The sequence below is a fragment of the Triturus cristatus genome, chromosome 5_2 (assembly GCF_964204655.1).
Source record: "Triturus cristatus chromosome 5_2, aTriCri1.1, whole genome shotgun sequence".
Classification (NCBI taxonomy): Eukaryota; Metazoa; Chordata; class Amphibia; order Caudata; family Salamandridae; genus Triturus; species Triturus cristatus.
In genome coordinates, this window is record NC_140588.1 from 271,571,618 (window position 1) to 271,592,967 (window position 21,350).

Below are 21,350 nucleotides of genomic sequence, written 5' to 3' on the forward strand. Positions count from 1 at the left end.
TTCAATTCATTTTTTTATTGCTGGGATTTATGAGCTTCTGCATTAAATCTTCAGTGTAAATTATTATACATAAGGGCAATGCACCAATTTGAAACTCACTGTTATGTCAGGTCATCTAGATAGGAAGAACTTTAACCAAGCTCTCTGTCCTATGAGGTTTCTCAACACTGACCTGCTTGTTTTTCTTTGTTTTCGAATAGCTCGTGATTGCTACCCCAGAATCACAAGAAATGCATCTGAATTACTCATTTTTAGAGCAGGAGAATTTGATTGCAACACCCCCAAAAGGAGATGCAGAAGATCAAGGCCATGAAAGCTTGGTAGTGATGCACTCAAACAGTGTTTTAAATGTCAAGGTAGCCAACCTTCAGGGTGACATTGAAAAACTGAAAGAAGCCAACCACTTTCTTAGTGCCTATGAAACTATCCTGAAGATGTATGAACATAAAAACTCAAGGCTTGTCTCTGAGAAACTGCAGCTGCAGCAAATGACAATAAACCTGAACAATGTTATTAAGAAGTTGGAGCAGGATGAGCAAAAGTGCCAGACTCAAATCTTGAATCTGCAGTACGAGAACTTAACTTTGATGACCAAAATCGAAGCACTGAAGCTGGAAATTGTGGAACAAGAATCTTGCGATCAGACAATAAAAAACCTTAAGAAGAGCATTAAAGACCTCACGGATTCGAACAGCCAGATTCTGGTGGAGAAGCAGGCGACTGAACATTCACTCAGCTACTTGCAGGAGGCTTTCACCAATGGTCAGCAGCAGCTGCAGGAGTCAGGAGCTAATAGGAAAGATTTGAAAAAGCAACTAGATAAACTCAGGTCAGATCATATTGTGCTCCAAGACAAGCACAAGGCAGAGGTTGAGCAGAAGAACAAATCCATGAACCAGTGCTTGGAAATGGACTACACCATCTGCAAGAAAGAAAAACAAATAGAAAAGTTGCGTCATTCCAATGGGAAACTGGAGAGTGAAGTGAAAGCTGCCACTTTGTCTTTGGAGAGACTTGAAGAGGAGAAGATGATCATGGAAAAGCAGCTGCTGTCTTTGCAGGAGCAACGTAAGCTAGAGGCTGATGTTAGAATGGCGGAAAAGGAACGGTTTGAAGCGAAGTACTCCTGGCTTGTATCAGAAGTTCAACTTTTGCAAGCAAACTTTGAGAGTGAGCAGGTAGAAACTGAGAATCTTAAGCAGCACATGGATGTGGTCCTGAAGGAGCGCTCTCAGTTTAAGGAGCAAGCAGCTGAGAACAAGGACCTCAATCGCCAAATGGTGGCAGAGATAGAGAGCTGGAAGCATCACTATGAGAAAGCCATCGCATCACACCACGAAAAGGTATTGATTTTACCCCATGTTCAGCAAACACACACTTATCTATCCCCTTTTATCTCATGTAGAGAAAAATGGACAGTGATCTCATCAATGCACTCTCATTTTCCATAAACATTTGTTAACTCATGTAATAACTATGGGGTCTATTAAAAAACTGCATTTTGTACTACGTTTTGTAGTACTCCAAAGTGTACTACAAAATGCTATTATTAAACCTATGCGGGAAGTTTAGGCCTCTGCCTCTCCTATCTTTTTCTGTGCAGAGAGCTCCACCTTGAGTGCGGAGCCTCTGCACATGTAAGTATAGGTTTTAGTAGTAAATGTGGGAGGGACAGAGGAAAAACTTACTAATGAAGAGATGGGCAATAGAAAGGCTAAGGAGAGGTTTAAGGGAGGGTCAGCGAGGGATTTAGGGAGGGACATGTACCCAGCAAGTAAAAAGTGTGCCCATGCCTATTCACAAACTGTACTACTTTGACTACAGCCAACATGGGACTAAAACAGTAGTAAATACTCCAGATCCGAGCTGAAGTAAATCCAGTACTACACATGGCCAACCACTGGTAATCCAAGACGCTCTCATAGAAATCAGTGTAGAAAGGAACTTAAATCCCTTAGGGACAAAAATGAACAAATTAAATTAATAGTTACAAACATAAATATAATGTCATGTTAAAAATATAAAAACACTACATATTTTTAATTCAATTCCAAAATATTTAATACGTTTTTGCTTTTTAAAACTAATGTGACAATCATTTTTATTGAATATAATGAAAATATCTTTACTGAATTCTGCTTATCACTTTTACCAACTCAATGCATACTAAAGAGTTTTTTAATTTTCGGTGGGGAATTTATTTTTTAATTTAAACTTGAGAAAATGAGAAAATAATTTGAATGTAATTTAATATGTTTTAAATAATTGAATTTTTATTTAAAATTAAGGGGCCTATTAGGATCACGGGCGGATGCCACAGCCCGCTTGGCGGTGGCGATCCGCCCGCCAAATGTTCCTGTTTCACCCCCCACCATATTAGTATAGCGAGGGGCACCGCAGCGGGTGGAAAGGCCGTCCGCCTCTTTTCCGCCGGTCAGATTGCCGGCCGGGCAGAAAAGGCATACAATACGGTGGCGGTGCCTTGCAGGCACCGCCATCCATATTATGATGTATGGGGTGTGTATGCCTTTCCATGGGCAGAGAGTCCGCCATGGAAAGGCATACGGTCAATGGCTGTGGGGGCCCGTTGCGGGCCCCCGGGGAGTTGCGGGGAGCGTGGCTGCACTTGGGGGGTACCCATGGTACCCCCCTTCATTGGCATGCCCAGGGTGGCACGCACCACACGTTGCCTGTAATGCAACTTTTACATTGCGGCGGGTGCTGCTTACAGCACCGCCTGCTGCAATGTAAAAGATGCTGGATGCGACCGCCAGGGTGGTTGTTGCATCCTAATTGGCCCCACGGGACCTTCTCTGTCCTCTAACTACAGATGGAGTGAAGCTACCTATGATGTAGGGAGTGGGTGGCAAGGGAAGCTCAGCCTATCCATGAATGGGTATACAGTATGTACTCCTTATCGTTTTTTATTCAGTCTCAAAAGATTCTCTGCCCTGCAGACATGATGTCTTTGTCACTTAAAGATTATGGGCCTGATTCACAAAGGTACCTTCCACTTTTGTGTAAGTATATGCTTTTAAGTACGTCTACTACTTTTCTGTAGTCACAAACTTCACTTGCTGGACTTACTACAAAAGTGTAAGTCCAGCACTACACATAGCCAACCACTGGTGGTACTGCAACACCCTCCCAAACTAGATATTGGAGGTAGGGACTTAAAATAAAACCTTTAGGTAATAATGTTAAATAAAACAAATTATTTTGAATAGTTAGAAATATAAATAAATATTAATGAATGTTAAAAAAATATACAAATAGTCCATATTCATTATTTAATTGTAAAATATTTAATAACTTATTTTGGAATTCGTTATTAAATATTTTATAATTAAATGATACATATGTACGAGTTTGATATATTTTGGTAACATTAGTTTATATTTTAATAATTCAATTGAATTTAACTTTATTTCCTATGGGGTCCGTCCCTCTATTATTTTATATGGGAGGGGGTTGCAGTACCAGTGGTTGGCCATGCGCACTGCTAGACTTACTCCACAATTGTAAGCTCCGTTAAAAGTGCAGTTTGTGAATGCTAAAACGCAGTACCCTTATTGAAAACTGTAAACTTTCTCAAAAGTGCAATTTGTGAATCAGGCCCAAAGAGTACAAGAGTCAGTTCAGTGAGTAACCTGTCCTTTTTATTTCCACGTCCAAACCGAGGAGACATCTAGATTGGGGTCAACCCTACTGGTACATTTTATCCAGCCCGACTAGGCTTTACCTAGCCCCTACTTGCGCCTGCGCCCTTATCTGTGCGCTGTTGCCGTGCCAAGACCGGCCCTTTCTCAATTGGTTTGAAAGAAATTCAAGTAGCTTAGAACATAGAGTCTAAGAAGGAGTAATGAAAGTAGAACAAGTCATGACGTTTATAGATTGTCCATTATATGAAACCCTTTGTCACATGGCCCATGGGGACATTGTCGTCTTCCCTAAGTTAGCATGAGCTCTGCAGACAGTCCGCGGCTTTGCGCATGTTACTACATGGCTTTTTTTTTTGCAAAGACTTTGTTCGTACTTTTCACATGAGAACTGACTGCTGAGTGCATTCTCTGCCAGCTCCTGGGATTCAGTCTGAACATTGTGAGCAAGGTCGATAAACAATGCCCCTTGTTATTCTGTCTCGGTCAGGCCCTAGCACCTAGACAAAACATACCAATGCAGCTGTTGTTTGGAAATCGTAATTTGGTATTATTGGGATACAAGCATAGGGAGCTGACACTTGGAGAGGGACCTTTCCAGGAAGAAGAGTGAGACAACACCTATGATGTAGAACTACCATCTATAGTCTAAGGTATGGGGCCTGCAGACAAAACCCAGAGATCTTCTAATATATAACAATACTACTTCTAAGCAAGGGGAGGGGGGTAAGGCTCATTTGTCTTTTCATGATGACATCTCCCTTCATGATTTATCGACTAGCTGCTTTGCGGACTGTATTTTTAGTATGCATTTTCCTGCTTGTTGTGTCACGTATACTGCATGTTAGAGCAAGTTAGTTAAAATAATTATTTTAAACTGGTTGGTGTCTCTGGCAGATCTTTTTGTGGACACAGGTGCAAGAGAGCGAGTGAAAGGGTGTGTTATGTAACCACAAGTCCTGAGAGATTCTGGAGTGTTGTGTTCTGGGGCAAGTGAGACACTATAGCCAGTCGGTCCTGGGCTCATGGGTACTAAGGTTGTAGGATGACTCAGTCCCTACGCACTAAGGTCCCATAATCCTACGCATAGTTCTGTTCTTGGGCAGAATCCCTGCAACATGGCACCGCCAACGTTTGGTATGGTACTTATTCGCGAGACCCCTGAGTAGCGCTTGTGCTTGTCTACAATACCCTCTCACCGGTACATGGAGAAGTCCTAGGTGAGGGGGCTTAGCCTCCTTTATTCGTAGGGTGACTCTATTTCTATAGGTTTTTCAAGCTTGAAATTTAAAAGGTATTTTGACCCTATTTTAAGCTGCCGTTTTATTTGCCCATTTCTTTTTTCTGAACATGGCACAACCAGTTGCTATTGCGGCATATAACCGCGCGGGGGTTACAGCTTACTTAACTTAGCACGGAGTCCCCAATAAAGGGCTAACATTATTTTGGTGTTTGAAGCCGATCCAGCATATCGCTTTGAGGTTTCTTATTCTTGGGTTACTTTTCACGCGGTAAATACAAATGATAATTTGTTTCACTCTTACACAGCTGATGCTCCACCAGCAGCGTATCATCCGTCTGCATTAATTGAACTTCCGTTGACTTCCCTGGGAGCATACCATTTGGTTCAATGGCGCCCTTCCCCACCCTATCTCTTTTGTTCGACTGAGCCCCTCCTCTATCGATGGGGTTACTTGGCCTGTTTTTGCTGGTTTTACACCGCATCCCAATTATCTCAATTTTACTATCGCAGAGCTCTGTGTACTATATACACAGTTGGTTCATCTTTATAGACAGCTCATACAGTCTATGACTTGTGCACTTCAAGCCACTCTGGCTGGAGCTGCTCCTCCAGCGCCAGGTCAGGTCAGGGCTGAGGTCTTGTGATTAGTCCCGTCATGATTAACTCAGTGATGGGTAAACGTCCTCAAAATCGTGATAACTTGCCATATTGGCTTGCACAGAAATTTGAGCAACTTAAGGCTGTTTTTCCACATATATCTCCTGTTGAAAAACACAGGATCCTTACCATGAGTTTGAAGAGTGGTCTGATTCCTCCTTTAGCTGACTACACCACCTAGGGGATGGTGTTGGCTTTGTTGTTTGCACTGTGCTTTGGCAGCCCCTCCATGAGTGTTCTACCAAGCGTTCTGAAGAAGGTTCAGGAAGAACACGGGGCTTGTCCAGCCCTGGACTTGGGGATGAAGTTGGTGGGCATGTTCTCTATGGTCTCCAACATGATTCTGGCCAACATTAAAGGTGAAGCAGTTGCTTACAAGTGCGTCAACGCCTAGCAGTGGTGGCAGACGTTGATCGGGAACGACAGTTGCAATTATTATTGCTGATGTGTATACATCCTTGAGACTCAATAGTTTGGTGGTATGACCATTTACACAGGGACAGAGTAACCCCCCTCCTGAGAAGGAAGGTCGTCCAGTCTTTCCTAAATAGGCTTGGAATAAAAATGTGCGGCAGCAACAACAGCAGCCTGGTTCTCGTGCTGGTTCGCCTCCACCTGACACTTCTGAACGTAGATATGATTCTCATGGCCGCTCTAAAATTAAGTCACCAGAGAGGTCCCAGGTTTCTGATCCTCGTTCTCTTCATTCCTTTCAGGAATCGTCGGATCAACAATTCGGCGGAGGGAGGCGACAGGATTGAAGACAAGGCGAGTCTACGCAAGCGAGACATGACCCACAGCACCAGTTTGACGTGAAAGTCAAGCAGGTGGAACTACCTCAATATCGATCCCAGTGTCAGAAGAAAAAAGTTGCTGCTTTGACTGCAAAATATGCCTCAGATGGTGAGAACCCTCCTCCTCGACAGGAGTTGGGCCGTAACCCTCCTTGACAGCGCGGTGGAGGTTACCATAGTGCAGCAGACACTTCGCCCTCCACCACCGTCTGGAGGTGAAAGCAACTGACTCTTTTATTACCGTTGAAACAGCAGACCCTCATGTTGCTCCTCCAGAATGGCTTCATGAAGTGAGCCTCCAAATTGAAGGTGAAATTAAACAGACTGTTAAAGCAGTCTTTTGGGACAATCTAACATCTTCTTATGATATTTTACTGGCGGAGGTGGATTGGCCTCCCCCTTTGTCCTTGCTTCCTCTAAAGGGGAAGATGTTATTCTCCTGCGTTTTTCACAATATGTCCCAGAAGAGGCTAGACTTGCTTATGCATCGGTGTGGGCACTAGCCCTAGCCCTAGCATTATATCGCAATCAGGTAGGTTGGGACAGAGATTCGCCAGGGCATGTAATTCCTTTGCGCTCTACACTGCAGCCCCAACCCCAATACCCAATTAAATGTGATGCTAAAGCATCCGTTGGTGAGATTCTTACAGAGTTGGAATATCAGGGTGTGATTGAACCCTGTGTTTCGTCGATGAATAATCCTCTTTTTCTAATATTGAAACCAGACGGTTCATATCGTATAGTTTTAGATTACAGAATTTAAACAGTCATGTTTGTACCTTTGCGGTACAGAACATCCATAGCTCTGTGATCCAGCGGAAAGGGATTTTGCAAATTTCTATAGTTTAGACCCAATTTAATACCTAACAGTCCCTTTCACACTGCATGAATTTAAAACATTTACCACATTTTTATCATCTATTTTATCCTCTTTTCTCTCCGATGAATCTTTTTTCAGTGGTTAGGGATTGGTAAAGGATTGACAGAATTCTAAATAAGAACCTAAATAAAGGAATAATCATTCAATATAACTAATTGATATTCATAAAGACAAACTTTGTTTTCTTATCAATATGCTTAATCTAAAATAATGTGAATGCTCATCAAGTACAATACAGCTCGAATCATAGATCATCACACAAGAGAACAACAATATAGTAATTCACAATTATACATCTCAAGTATCTGTGTCGTGACAGAGTGGATAGGCGAAGAGATAAAAGAGTAAAGATATTTGCAAATAATATTAATGCAAATTCAGAATATCATACGAACCTATTGCGCAAATACCAGACGTCTGGCAAGCTACCCTCTGGCCGAGAGAGTAAGATGGGGCATCCTCAAGAAGGTATGAAGAACAAAGTCGAAAAGTCAGAATCAGCAGAACAACAGCCAGCCAATTAAGTTAGGAAACAGCAACATGACTCTCTCCTCATGAATGAACGCACACCCCAACCCTTTCAGTACTAATAGTTATACCCTAAATTCACTAAAGATCCAACCCCCCATGTATCATTACACAGAAAATTCTTGAATCCCATTGGTTTACACTAGGGGGTGTCTACTCACTCCACTTTCGATGTGCCTAACTTATCAACAGTTCCTTTGTCTTTAGACAGCTTTCATCATCAACCTTCAGCAGAGGAAACTCCGGTAATCTCTTCCGCGGCTTGCACATTTCTCCATCCCGCTAATGTATCAATCTTGTGGAAAAGAAACAATTGATGGACAGAATGCTGGACAATGCAAACATTCACCCCCAGTCACAAGGATCTGGGTTAAATCCATCATTCTTTTGCTCACCACACCACCCCAGTTTGGACCCAGCAATATGCAAATCAGTCTTGACCCTGTTCCTTGTGGGAACAGTCCAGTCCGAACTGCCAAGCCAGGTCCTCCCTGGTCCAGAAACAAGCATCCTGGGACCGGTTTCTGGGCATCACCCGTCATCAGCCAGGCTAGCTTGAATCCAGTGGTGTAGTGAGTACAAGTGTCCACATACTGTGCTTGGCAAGGAAGTTCCATTCATAATTGTCATTGTTTCCTCTACACAACCTAGGCCATCATCAGGAACTGATGAAGGACAGATTTCATATTTTCGCAGTCTACATTGTAATAAGCAAATTAAAACCTAAAAAGACTCTTGAGGACTTCTCTGCAGAACAGTAAAATGCACTCTAGGAAAAACAAATACACATGTGATTATCGTTGTTATTTTACAAAACTTCATTATTAATGCTCTATAAATGCTTTGCTTGCACTTTCTTACGTTATGTACATTATTTTCAAACATTTCGTGAAAAAGAAACTTGTGCCTTTTGGCTGTTATTTCTGAACTAATTATGTACACTTGCGGCCTACTACAAAAGTACTAAAAACACTAATTTCTCCCAGCACGTGCTTGTGCAGTTTTCATCTTTCTCCTTTTTAGTTTTGTACTGTTAAATTTCACACCATTTTGTTAATAATCCACACAATGAGCAGTTCAATCTGAGCAGATTTTATTTCGCGAAAACCCTGCTCCATTAATCCTTCCTTTGATGGCGACTTGAGCCATCATAAAAACCCCAAAATCTGATTGTCATCATGTTATACTTCCTAGAAAGCAGTAGTTTCAACATAACTCCATCTATATCCTTTACTATTTCATAGTAATTTCCTCTTCTGTCTTCCAACTCTATTTCTTATCCTTCTTCTCTTTCTTGCTCTCTGTTTAGTGTCTAGTGTTTGTTTCTTGCACTTACAACATTTATATATTAATACCAGCGTTAATATCCCTGTAGCAACAGCAACTATTGGCGTTAGTATTTAACCTGGCAAGCTATTACTAAAAGTAGAAAAACAATTACCCACTGAGAAGAAACCCTTACCAAGTATCTTCCAAGCACTGTCAACCTTCAATTCAGTTAAATCTTCCCGTAAAAGTGTAATATTTGTAATATATGCCTCCAGGTTCTTACTTTTGTCAGGGATATATGTGTAACACTGTTGAATTTTCAACCTTCTACAGACTCTACCCTCTTTTGCCAATATTAAATCAAGAGCAAGTCTATTTTGTAAAACCATAGATCTTATAGCCACCATTTCTGTATCAATCATTAAGAACCCCCCAACAGTGTCTGTTGATAAACGATCAACCACTGTGGACAATTTTCTAATTTTATGTGAATTTAAAATTACTCCAACTGAAAGTATCAATGCTCCAAAATATCTCCCACAATCTCTGCAGCACTAATTCTTCTTTTATTTTGTGTCAGTCCACTCTTTTCATTGGTTCCATGACTTTTATCCAAATGGTAAACTTTTGGAAAGACAATTCTCGTATAACAACACCCATACCAATGTGCAGGTAACCTATAAGTGCCATTTTTACCACACACATAATATATTCCAGGGGAAACAGTATCCATACCACCTCTTATTCCCCAACCCCCTGTAATTAGGAAAATATGGTCACATTCAGTAGAACCAATGAAATAATTATTAAAATCTGTTTTCTGCCTTAGTAGGCAAAGCTTTCCCCGATGATGCCAATCCAAAATCATTGCAGCATATGTCTCACCCTTTCTGTAGTCTCCTTCTCTAAAAGCCCAAGGAGGTATATGGGATTTTTGCTCAGCAGCGTTCTTCTTAAAACTCTCTCTCCTTTCCGCCACCACATTTATAAATTCAATCTCCTCCTGACGCAAATTACAGGTTAAATTATGAAGATGTGCATACACATTGTCTATCGTTTTAGTAGTATGAAAGAATTCCCAAAAATACTCTGCATTTTTTGCACTATTCACCTTATTCATGTTCTTTCTAATAGGCACTCCAGAAAATACTAAATCATAAATCGAAATGGAATACTGCGAACCTCCTATTTCATAGAACAAACTTGTTAATACACGAAACTCCATATGTTAAAGGTAGGTGATGATAGGTCACCCCTAAACAGAAGAAATTTAAATTTAGAATGATTTCAACATTGAGTCACTCTGTGCTCCACTGTGAACATATCAAACATGCACTTTTGTAAGGGGAATTGCAACTGTCATGCAGGACCACATAGTTTCAAACGTATGCCAGCCATGGTAAACTGAGCTGCGAAAATTCAAAATCCCTGTAATGGGTGGGTGAAGATTGCCAGTATAAATATATGTAACTACAATCACTCAAATAGTATAAGTGACAATTGTTACAGATGTTAATACATAGTGAACATACAGATGTCCCTAATGCCTGGTAGGAGCCAAGGAATTCATGGTAACAAAAAGCTTATCATAATCTCGCTTATCGAGGCAAGAAGAAGGGAACATGCCATACCGACAATCACTGTCCTTGCTCAGTATAGAGACACACCCACGTCAAAACCACATCTAAAAATCACCTCTGTGAAGCTCAAGCACAGTGCCCAGGTGATGCAAGAACTGCTAAATCGAAAAAAATTAGGATCTAAATTGTTTAGAATTAATCAGGAAAATGGAGCACTAAAATGGTGCAATTATGGAATAAGTAAAAACAAACACTACAGACCCGTATTACTGAAAGGGTGCACTTTCCCTGTTTGCACCATGGTGCAACTTTAAGCAAGTGCGGCAGGTGCAAACACGTAAAGTGTGCCCAATTTATGAAGAATTGGCTTCACTCAGGGCAGCCGCGAACTCATTCAAGAGAACTACGGAGCAGCAGTTTAAAAGCTGCTCAGTGTTACTCTGTGCAGGCGGCACCCTGCCTGCACTTTCAAAAGATATTAGAGATATACATGCAGGCGGGTGCAGTGAGTGGCTGCATTCACCAGCAGGGAGATGTCTGGAGAGTCCATGAGGGAATGCCCTTTTGAGATGGCGCTAGTGCTACATGTTCACCAGAGCTATCTGCACTACAGAAAAGGCAGCACAAGCATCTCTGGCCCCTTCTGGAACAACAAAGTGCCCTGGGGGCAAACCAAGCATGCACAAACGCCTGTTGTGCCTGCTAGGCACTTTCTGTAATAAGGACCCAGGTCTGTTTTCAGAAGAAATACGAAAAGGTTCTTAAACAATTATATCCTTGTGGAGCACAAACTTGTTAGGAATATGGCATTTGGATGTTAGGTTCCAGTTAGCTGCCTGCCAGGATGTTACTCAAACAAATGGAAGGCTGATAGCCCTATAAATCAGGCCTTTGTTTTGCGTCCAGCTGAAATTGAACATACGGCCTGCAGGTTGCTGCTGCAAACTGAAAGCCAACAGCATGTGGGTGATGCTTCATGTGTCGGCACATTGCACCAGACAAAATCAACATATTTCACTGACAGGATATTGGATCGGATATCAGATCCAGCTTGGTTATAGCTGCTGGATCCCGGATACAACTGGATCCCTCTTATATACTGCACTGTAATCAGCTTAATTGCTCTATACTCAAATCATGGTCTTGGCTCATCCACTATTTTTTGGGCACAGAAATAAGAGAAAAGGCTGTAGACTCTGATCTTCTGGTAAACCCATTGGCTAAATTCTCATCTATGCACTGTCTAAGTTGTTATGTTTCTGGTTCTGTAAGTGTATATGCATGACTACAAAGTATAGACACCCCAGGTTTCAAATCAATCTTGCAATTATATTTTTGTGGGGGGGCAATACACATATTTTTTTCATATCAGGTACATCATGAAATTTGTCATAGCATGAGGGCAAGTTAACTGCACAACCAATAACAGGAGTTGTCATTATTTCTGCTAATCCCTTTCAAGTATAACTGTGAACTTGTTCACCAGATATCAGGCATTGATTCATACAATAATCAGAATTCATTTGTAGTGTTCTGGCTGCCCAGTTTATATTATTGATATTATATTAAGCAACGTTAATCACTTTGAATTGAGGTGCATCAAACAAATCAAAAAAACATTTTCATAGTGAAGTCCAAAACATACCAAATCATGTGTATATGACAACATACATTCCCTGAAGATAACTCAAAGCTATCTACTGCCTTAACCTCTTCAGGAACCTTTTTCTAGACAACTAGCATCTGTAACAATTGTACAAACTTAATATCCATATAGTTCCCTGAGGCACATTAATCTAAAATTCCTGAAATCATCTTATCATATCCATCAGTAAAAGTCATTTTATAGTAACTACCAAATAAGCAACTGATGGCTGCACGGTACCCAACATCCAAATTAGAAATTATTTATTTTCTTTACTCGAGAATGCAGTTCCTTCGGTTGTCAAACAATTCAGTTTTCCACCTGCTGTAATTTCTCTCTTTGTGACATTATTGATATTTGATTCCTTGAAATCTTAAATTTATGAGACAGTTTATTGCAAAATGTCAAGGACAACCACAATACATACATTATCTTTGAACACAACTCGTCTATTTCCTTTCGGCCCTTCGAAGGAAGGCCATTTACAATACGTAAGTGCATAGGCTTAGAACAATATTAAGTTTAATTCTCTTCTATGGTAGGTCTCGGCTACAAACCCTTGTCATGATCTTACTTTTTCTGAACCACGCTGAGTTAAATGATAAGGTAAATGTACCACTAGATCAATGAGCTCTGCACATTTTATAAGAGTATTAACAACCTTTGCTAGTACATTCTACAATTCATTTCATAGACCTTTATTAAATAAAGCTGACCTTTTCTCTTCAGGTCAACAAATTTCAATTTCCAATTAACAAAAAGTGATTATATAACTGATTAAATCTTGATGGATCTGTTTCAAATCCAGCAAATCACTATTGAGGGGGAGATTATGTGATTTCCTATCAAATAACCTCTATATTCCTTTCAGAAAGCATGAAAATATATATAGCAATGCATCATTGCTTTCATATAATATAATATTCCAATTGACAGCATTCCCACTTAAACAAGACATACCAAATGCTGCTTTGGTTTGCTCATCAGGAAATGCAATGGGTTTACATAGAAAATGCAATGGACACTGATTTAAGGAACAATGCAGGAATGAGTTCACATAAGACTTTGATTCTCACAGAGGGATGGCACGGTCCACGGGTTTGCAAATCTGGATTCGAAGGTGATGGGATTTGGGTTGCATCTTTGCTTTCTGGACTCTAAAAAAGAATCTACATCTTGTTTTACTTGAATTAACTCAGATTGTAAAGTATTTTTCTCTAATTTCAGACTGACCTCCATTTGTAATATAGTTACTAGGTCTAATATTTCAGACAAAGTAATCTCAGAATCCATTGTATAGGGTGGAATGATAATATGGGTTAGGCATTTACCTGGCAATCTGGATCTAACAGGTGTAGTGTTATTCTACTCACTTCCCTTACCCAGCAGTCTTCGTTTCAAATGATATTATGCAGGTCAGCAGCAGATGAGGAGAAAAAGCGGAGTGGGACAAGAGAGAGAAACAGAGACACTGGGGGCATATTTCCAAGCACCTATCGCCACCACAACATCATTTTTCACGAAGTTGTGGTGGTGATAGAGGCTCTGCCTTATTTACAAGGCAGCGGTAAGCCACTTAACGTGGCTTAACACTGCCTCGTAAATAAGGCACCCTTTCACGCTATACCTAGCATGAAAGGGGAGGGCAATGGGTGTTGCAGTGGGTGTTTCACCCCAACACCCATTGATTTTGTTGCTGCCCCATATTTACAATGGTGGCATAAATATGGGGCTGCGCCAAAATTAAGCCCAGGGAAAACCTGGTCATACCCTGGCATAACAAAGTGAAATGTTTAATTTCTCTTTGTTTCTGTTGTTTCCATGTGTGCTGCATTGTTCAGCACACATAGGAACAGCAAAACGCCATTGATTGTTTATGTGCAGGAAGGTGTCTCTTCCTGCACATAAACAATCATTTAAAAAAATGACGAGTTGCAACTTCTATGTGTGCTGAATTAAGCAGCACATATCGAAGTTACAAAAAGCCGTTTTAAGATTGTTTATGTGCAGGGTGGGACACCTTCCATATAAACAATCTTCCCTTGCAACACAGACACCCTTGCACTATGGTGCAAGGGTGCCTGAGTTGGCGCTAGGCAGCTAAATCTACCACCAGCGCAGGGGAAAACATAAGGATGCACCACATTGTTTTAAATGTGGAGCAGCCCTGTGTTTCAGAAGTTGCGTAGCGTGGCGTTAACCCGAGGAGGCTAGTGCCATGCTCCGCCACTCCTATTGTAATGCCCCTGGATATCTTTACTCTGCCTCTTCGTTCTGCTAGGCTCCAATTGTACTGCATTAAAATTGATATTTGAAACAAAAAACTCTTATAGCCTTTCACAATTTAAGTTCCAATTCAATATTCCCAATATGACTTATATTTCATGTGACAATCTCTGTACTATCTATGGGTGTTTGAACCTCAGAGACTTTGTAGAGCTGAAAAACTGTATTTAAAACTCTGCAACTCCATAGAGCTGAAATACAAATTAATTCTTATTGATAGATGCAAATAAATATCTAAATTGCAAAACTTATTTCTGTATTGATGAATACCTTTAGTGATTCAAAAATTAGGACTGTACTGTGAATGATTCTTAGTGTAACAAGATCATCAGGTGGAACATATTGAAAACACATTAATATTGTACCTGTCCCGTTGACAACAAGCAAACACTTCCCCATCACTGTCAATACCTTAATACATATGTGACTCAAAATAAAATAAAAACAAAATCAATACAAATTTGATGATTCTCCTTCCTCTCATAGAGTAGGTAGTGCAATTATAATTTATAATCCCTCAGGCTGATGCATCCATCTGTCAACCAAGGTACATAATGCATGGGAGAGATTAGATCCTCAACTGTACATGTAAAAATGAGATCCTTTGCCATTTATGATTTGACTAAAATAAAAAGCCGCAAAATGATTTTGGTGAATGGGCGTTAGTTATAACACCACAAAGATCCATTAAAATTAGGTGTCTAAAATGGTTGGAAACACCTTGCACTGCGACTTATTTGCCACCAGATTACACTTAATGAAAGCAAAAAATGACACTCAGTGTTGTGCTTTCACATTTATGTGTAAATGTGCTTAAAAATGTTATTCTGAAAGTGCATGATATGCTCATGTATACACTAGAAAAGGGTTCTTCAAAGTCGGTCCTGGAAGGCCGGATCCATGCTAGATTTTTAGCATATCCCCATTTAGATAATTGTAGTTAGCTTAAAAATCTGTCATGGATCCGGCTCTCCGGGACCGATTTTGGAGAACACTGCACTAGAACATGCACAAAAATTACAAGTATGCAGTTGATATGCCCAAACTGTTCAGTGTGTCTCACATTTCTGTCCCATTTCACTAATTGACCCGTGGTGCCTTATTCAAACGGGGGTTTGGGATGAAGCAGTCCTCAAGTCCTGGAGAAGGACGGGACAAACAGACTGGTTTAAATATGGAAGTAGGAGAGCATTGAAGCAGTGTATAGACAAACATTGGGCACTCAAGAGTGGGCACCTCCAATGTTGCCCCAATATCACGTGCCCTGTTTGCGGCCATAAAGCAAAGGAGAGGACACATTGGCATTACCAAATCAGAGTTTTTTCCAAGGCTTAGGGTGAACATTTGCCTCACACCTCACACTGAATGAACGCTGATGGGAACTGGGCTTAGTCTCTAGTCCCCCTTCCCTTCTGTCCTCTCAAGGATAGCTAAATACTTTAGAGGATTATCCAGTGAGAAAAGGGGGCAGATCTGGGAGGCACACAACATGTAAACAGGCCATTGCCCTTAGTCTGCTAGCCCATGACCTGTCCTTGAGGCACTGCCCCCCCTGTGTAGCTGCGTGGCACTGGGGCCAGAGTCAATTCTTAATTTGCAAAAGAATAAGTGCCAGTGCTCAGGTTTTCCTGAAAGCCCTCTGAAGCCACTGGCAAATGTTGGGATTGCTGAATATCAATACTGTCTATTCTTGAATGCATCGCATGCCTCTTTCATCCACCCCATCCACTCTCTGTCTTTTATCTCACTCCTGCACTTTCTTCTGATGTCTAATGATTAAAAATATGTCCTGGTCCCCAAAACAAGAGCCCTGGTGAGCACTACTTCCAGGGCTGGACTGGAAACCAAAATCAGCCCTGGCAAAATATTTGACCCAGCCCTGATCCCTTCCTCCTCTCATCCCTCTCTCTCCTTCTCTCGCTGTCTCTACCGTCTCTGAAGCCCCCATTACATACACTGTCCGGTGAAATTACCTGGGGAAGCTGTAGAAAGTGGCAGAGGTGCCCGCACTGCCTCAAAAAAACAGCATCCAGCGGCTCCAGCACAGCGGGTAAACAGTCGATCAGGGCCTGCCCAGCTGTAACCACAGGCTCAAATTAAGCACCAGGTAGATCTACCTCCTCTTGTCACCTGATGAGGTGGTCACATGTACACAAGGACTGTGCAAAGCCAAGAGTAAAGGATTGCGAACAGCAGCATTGCGAAGAAACCGGATTTTCTCAGCTACCTGGGAGGTAAGTGAAGAGCGGACTAGGGCATAAAGACTTGCATGTCTGTGTGGGTTCATCTGTGCATATGTGAATATATAGGTGAGTGTGTGTGACTGAGTGTGTCCTTATGTGAATGTTTGCACCTGCCTGTGATGGAGCAAGGACTCATAGAAAAGAGAGAAGCAATCCTCTCATTTAACTCCCTAACATTTTATTAATTATGTATTGTGTAAAACTAATACGCACCACATCAAAATAAGGGTCAGAGAGGCTTGCATATGTGTTTACTAACGTAAGTAACTCGAGCAAATTTATAAAATGGCTGCTAACAGGAAATCTTTATTGCGCATGCGTGAACTGCATCTATGCAGTATGACGAGCTGTCGCTTGGAGTGAAATTCTTGAGCATGAGCAGAAAATACTAATATGGCGGATTAAAAGCTCACATGCACGGCATCTGCTTTGCTGAAATTAAACCAAGATATTTTACTATTGCTAATGCGGGGAAAGCAATAATAAGTAAATGGAATTAGAGTAGAGATGGGTGGTATACAGTGAAACCATTTATTCTTGAGATTAATATTTTTCTTTCTGACTTTCTTATTAGTACGCATTTGGGTCTCTTGTGTGAGTCCAGAGTTTGTTAGACATGTGACCTCCTCACATGCCTGTTGAACATGAGCCGAAAGAGTGACGATACTCTTGAATGCGATCCAAGGACACAAAAGTTACATATCCTGGGAGCTAGCACTGAAGACCTCTGGATGAATGGATGTTCACGACAAAATAAAACAAATGTTTCTAGTAAGATGTGAATACAGGTGGGAATAAAGTTTTGGAATAAAAATTAAGGGGTTGGATATATAAACAATGGAATGATAGACTAAGGTGACATATAAGCATGATCTTCCCCCTTGCCTGTCCAATCAGAGTTAGTATTTTTACAATATTGAAACTTTAATGGGTGGTACATGAATATAGAAGGATATAATTGAGGTAGCTTTAGTTAGTTAGTCAGACGGAGATTTGCTGAATGCTGCAGAGCTCGGGATGCTGTCGGAGTGACAACAGATGCTGATGAAGCATCAAAGTGCAGAACCATCTATCTTAAATGATTGATTTTAGAAGAAGATGGCGGAAGAATCTCAAGTAGGAAGAGAGTGTCAGAGTGAGGTGCTACGCAAGTGTCGGTGTTAGAGAGGTCATCTATCCTGTCCTGAAACCTGTCCTGAAGCCATTGTCGCCTGATCTTTCCCGGGGACCCTTACCAGCCCTTTGGCCAGGGGGTTGGTTTTCACACCATCCTAGGTAAATATTATTTTGTGACTGTGCAGATGTCTTCTCTCTCTGTCCTCTCCTTTCTGAGCACAAGTCATTGCAAGGCATAAAGTATGTGGTTGATGACTGATTAATTGAATTTCCTTCCTATGAGTGACGGAGACTGTACTGTACTTTGAGGTGGTTCTCATGCAATTAATTTTAGATAAAGATTTAATATTTTCCCGAGTCTGTGGTTATTTCATTGGTAATAAAAGAAATTATTAATGTCATTTCACCATCAACTAGTTCAACTAATGGTCCATCAACCAGAGGAAAGAATGTTTTGATCAGTGAAAAAATTTGTTAGGAATGAAAGGAAACTAATCTTGAAGTCAGAAACATAAACTTTGACTCCAGCGGTTTTACTAGACTGTGTGTATGTGTGTTTATGGGCCCAGGTGAGTAAATGGTATTGGAGTATCTGTTGCTGGTATGCTGCTGGATCAGTTTTCTGGTAGCAGAGCTATGTTTATTATTGACTTGTTTGGTGATAAGTATTGATTATTGATGTTTAACAAAAAGAGTTAGCGTCTTGTTTTATGTTGTCTGGAAAATTCCTGGGAAAATGAATAGCGGTGGGGATAGAAGCCATACTGCAGTGAGGTTACTCGTCGGTTGGAATAGCACTGAGAAGCCACGCAGGGCTGGCAGTGGTAAATTAGGGACTATTTATATAAAAGTTGAGTGTGAATGGAAGCGAAAAGGGTTCGCTGGTGAAACTTTGGTCTTATATCACCTAGTAAGGGTAACACTGAAGGAGTAACAGGTTCTCTTGAGCTTGAAAGAAGGGTAAACCGAGGCTTTTACTCGCAGTAGAAGAGGAGCAATTCTGAGACTCAAGGAATAAGTCAGAAATCTATCCTTTGTTTAGTGGAACAGGCAGAGTAGCGAATGTTTTAAGTTGTTATTAACGAATTTCATTTAAAGAAAAGTAAAGAAAATAAGTTTTCGTATTACCTTGTGAAGGGAGGGTCAGTTGCCGGAGTTGCACTGACGTCACAAAAAGTCACGCTGGAATAGGTTGAAACAGCGGGCGTGTGACTGACGCGAATTGTAAAGGAGGGATCAGTAGTAAGGAGCAGAACTGACAACGTTGAAAAGGCCGCGCTGGTATTGGTCAGACCACGAACGTGAGCTGGAATCTGATTGGGTGACTGAGTGGAAGATGTTTTAGGATTGGTCGACGAAGATTTGTATGTTCGATTCTCATTTGCCTTTTTGTGTGAGTCGCCCTGACAGAAGCGCCATCGGGATGCTGTCGGAATAACGAGAGATGCTGATGAAGAATCGAAATGCAGAACCATCTATCTTAAGTGATTTATTTTAGAAGAAGATCGTGGAAGAATCTCGAGGAGGAAGAAAGTGTCAGAGAGGGGTGCTGCGCAAGTGTCGGTGTTAGAGAGGTCATCTATCCTGACCTGAATCCTTTGTTGCCTGATCTTTCCCGGGGGACCCTTACCAGCCCTTTGGCCGAGGGGTTGGTTTTCACACCATCCTAGGTTAATATTATTTTGTGAATGTGCAGATATCTTCTCTCTGTCCTCTCCTTTCTGTGCATAAGTCATTGCAAGGTATAAAGTATGTGTTTGATGATTGATTAATTGAATTTCCTTCCTATGAGTGACAGAGCTTGTACTGTACTTTGAGTTGGATCTCATGCAATTAATTTAGATGAAGATTTAATATGTTCCTGAGTCTGGGGTTATTTCATTGGTAATAAAATAAATTATTAGTGTCATTTCGCCATCAACTCGTTCAACTAATGGTCCATTAACCAGAGGAAAGAACTTTTTGATCAGTGAAAAGATTAGTTAGGAATGAAAGGAAACTAATCTTGAAGTCAGAAATATAAACTTTGACTCCAGCAGTTTTAATAGACTGTGTGTATGTGTTTTTATGGGCCCAGGTGAGTATATGGTATTGGAGTATCTGTTGCGGGTACGCCGCTGGATCACCTGCTTGTTTGAATAAATATAAATGACTGTAGGGACTACAGACATAGAGGGCTGGTTGATAGAATAACATTTTTGAGGCATTTATGGAGAACTTCTTGCTATCTCTGGCTTATCAGTTCATGCTATATAGAGACTATGGGGAACATTTTGACTCTTCTGTGCATTAATACCACTTCATCCTTGATATATTTGGCCATTCTTGGTGACACTCTGGCTATCCCTGGCTTACTTATAGACCATCCCAGACAAGTAGTGATATTTTCTGATGCCCTTCTTGCCATCCATGATATAATAGTGGCACTTCCTGAAAATCTGTGGGCATTCTTAGCACCATTCTTGCTAACCTTATTATAACTGAGTCCCATAGTGGAGATATTTCTTCATTCCTGGATGCAGTCTGGCTCGCCTAACAGTGGCCCATTCATGACATGCTGGGAGCACACATGACAACATCCTGTCTATCACTACCATAATGGTAGCCCGTTCTTGATATATTGTGGAATCTGATTAAAATATAAGCCAAAACTCATATACATATTTTCCAAATATTGACAATTGCTCATCCCCTTTGTTAATTCACCTCCTTTCAGAAAACAGTGACTGCACACTGTTCATTGTCTGAAGCTAAATGTGAATAATGCTGGTGCTTAAAGTCTGTGATGAAAAGTCAAAATGCATGCATTTGCAAGAAACATGAAAGATTAGTAATCATATCACCTCTGTTAGCTTCATTCTCAATCAGCAAGGGATTATCACTGCCTAGCAAAATGCATACAATATCAGCTGTGAACGGCTTGTACTCAATTAACTTGACCCTCATTTCATGGCCCGCACTCTGGCCAGGGGCAAATTCTTTACACAAACTATTTTTAACTCTTCGTAGACACTTACACACACACACATAGTTACAGTCCCAGGCGCAGATTTGTATTTTTAAGTCTGTGACTGCCTTAAATTGTGCTTCTTTTAGCACTGCATGACATTTGTTCCATCAATGACACACGACAAACTGAAATGCCAACTCTCCTTAAGGATTTCCATGTTAACTTTCTTTTAATCAGTGCTCTGCTTGTTGTGTGATATACTGACTATTTTACTGGCGCATTGTTTCCTGTTCGAGTGAAGTTACTTGAGGTCATGAAAATCTATAGGCAACTCCTTGGTAGGGGTGGGCGGAATTTGCGGAATTAACCTTCGCAAATTATCGCGAGAATGTTTAAAATTATCGCAAACAAGCAGAAATATCGCGAAGATGCGGAAGTTTTTTTCCGGCATGTTCGCGCGATTTTCTGCATGGTTGCGGGTCGCCAACTTACCCATGTGG

General features: G+C 41.0%; 1 protein-coding gene across 1 annotated transcript in view; it reads left to right on the plus strand.

Moving 5' to 3' along the window:
• LOC146822866 (uncharacterized) overlaps nt 1-21,350 on the plus strand; it is a 159,184-nt gene that overhangs the window by 122,454 nt on the left and 15,380 nt on the right. The window contains exon 6 of the mRNA XM_085606320.1: nt 201-1,343. Within this exon, the coding sequence (XP_085462446.1) occupies nt 201-1,343 (1,143 nt within the window). The remainder of the gene's footprint in view (nt 1-200; nt 1,344-21,350) is intronic.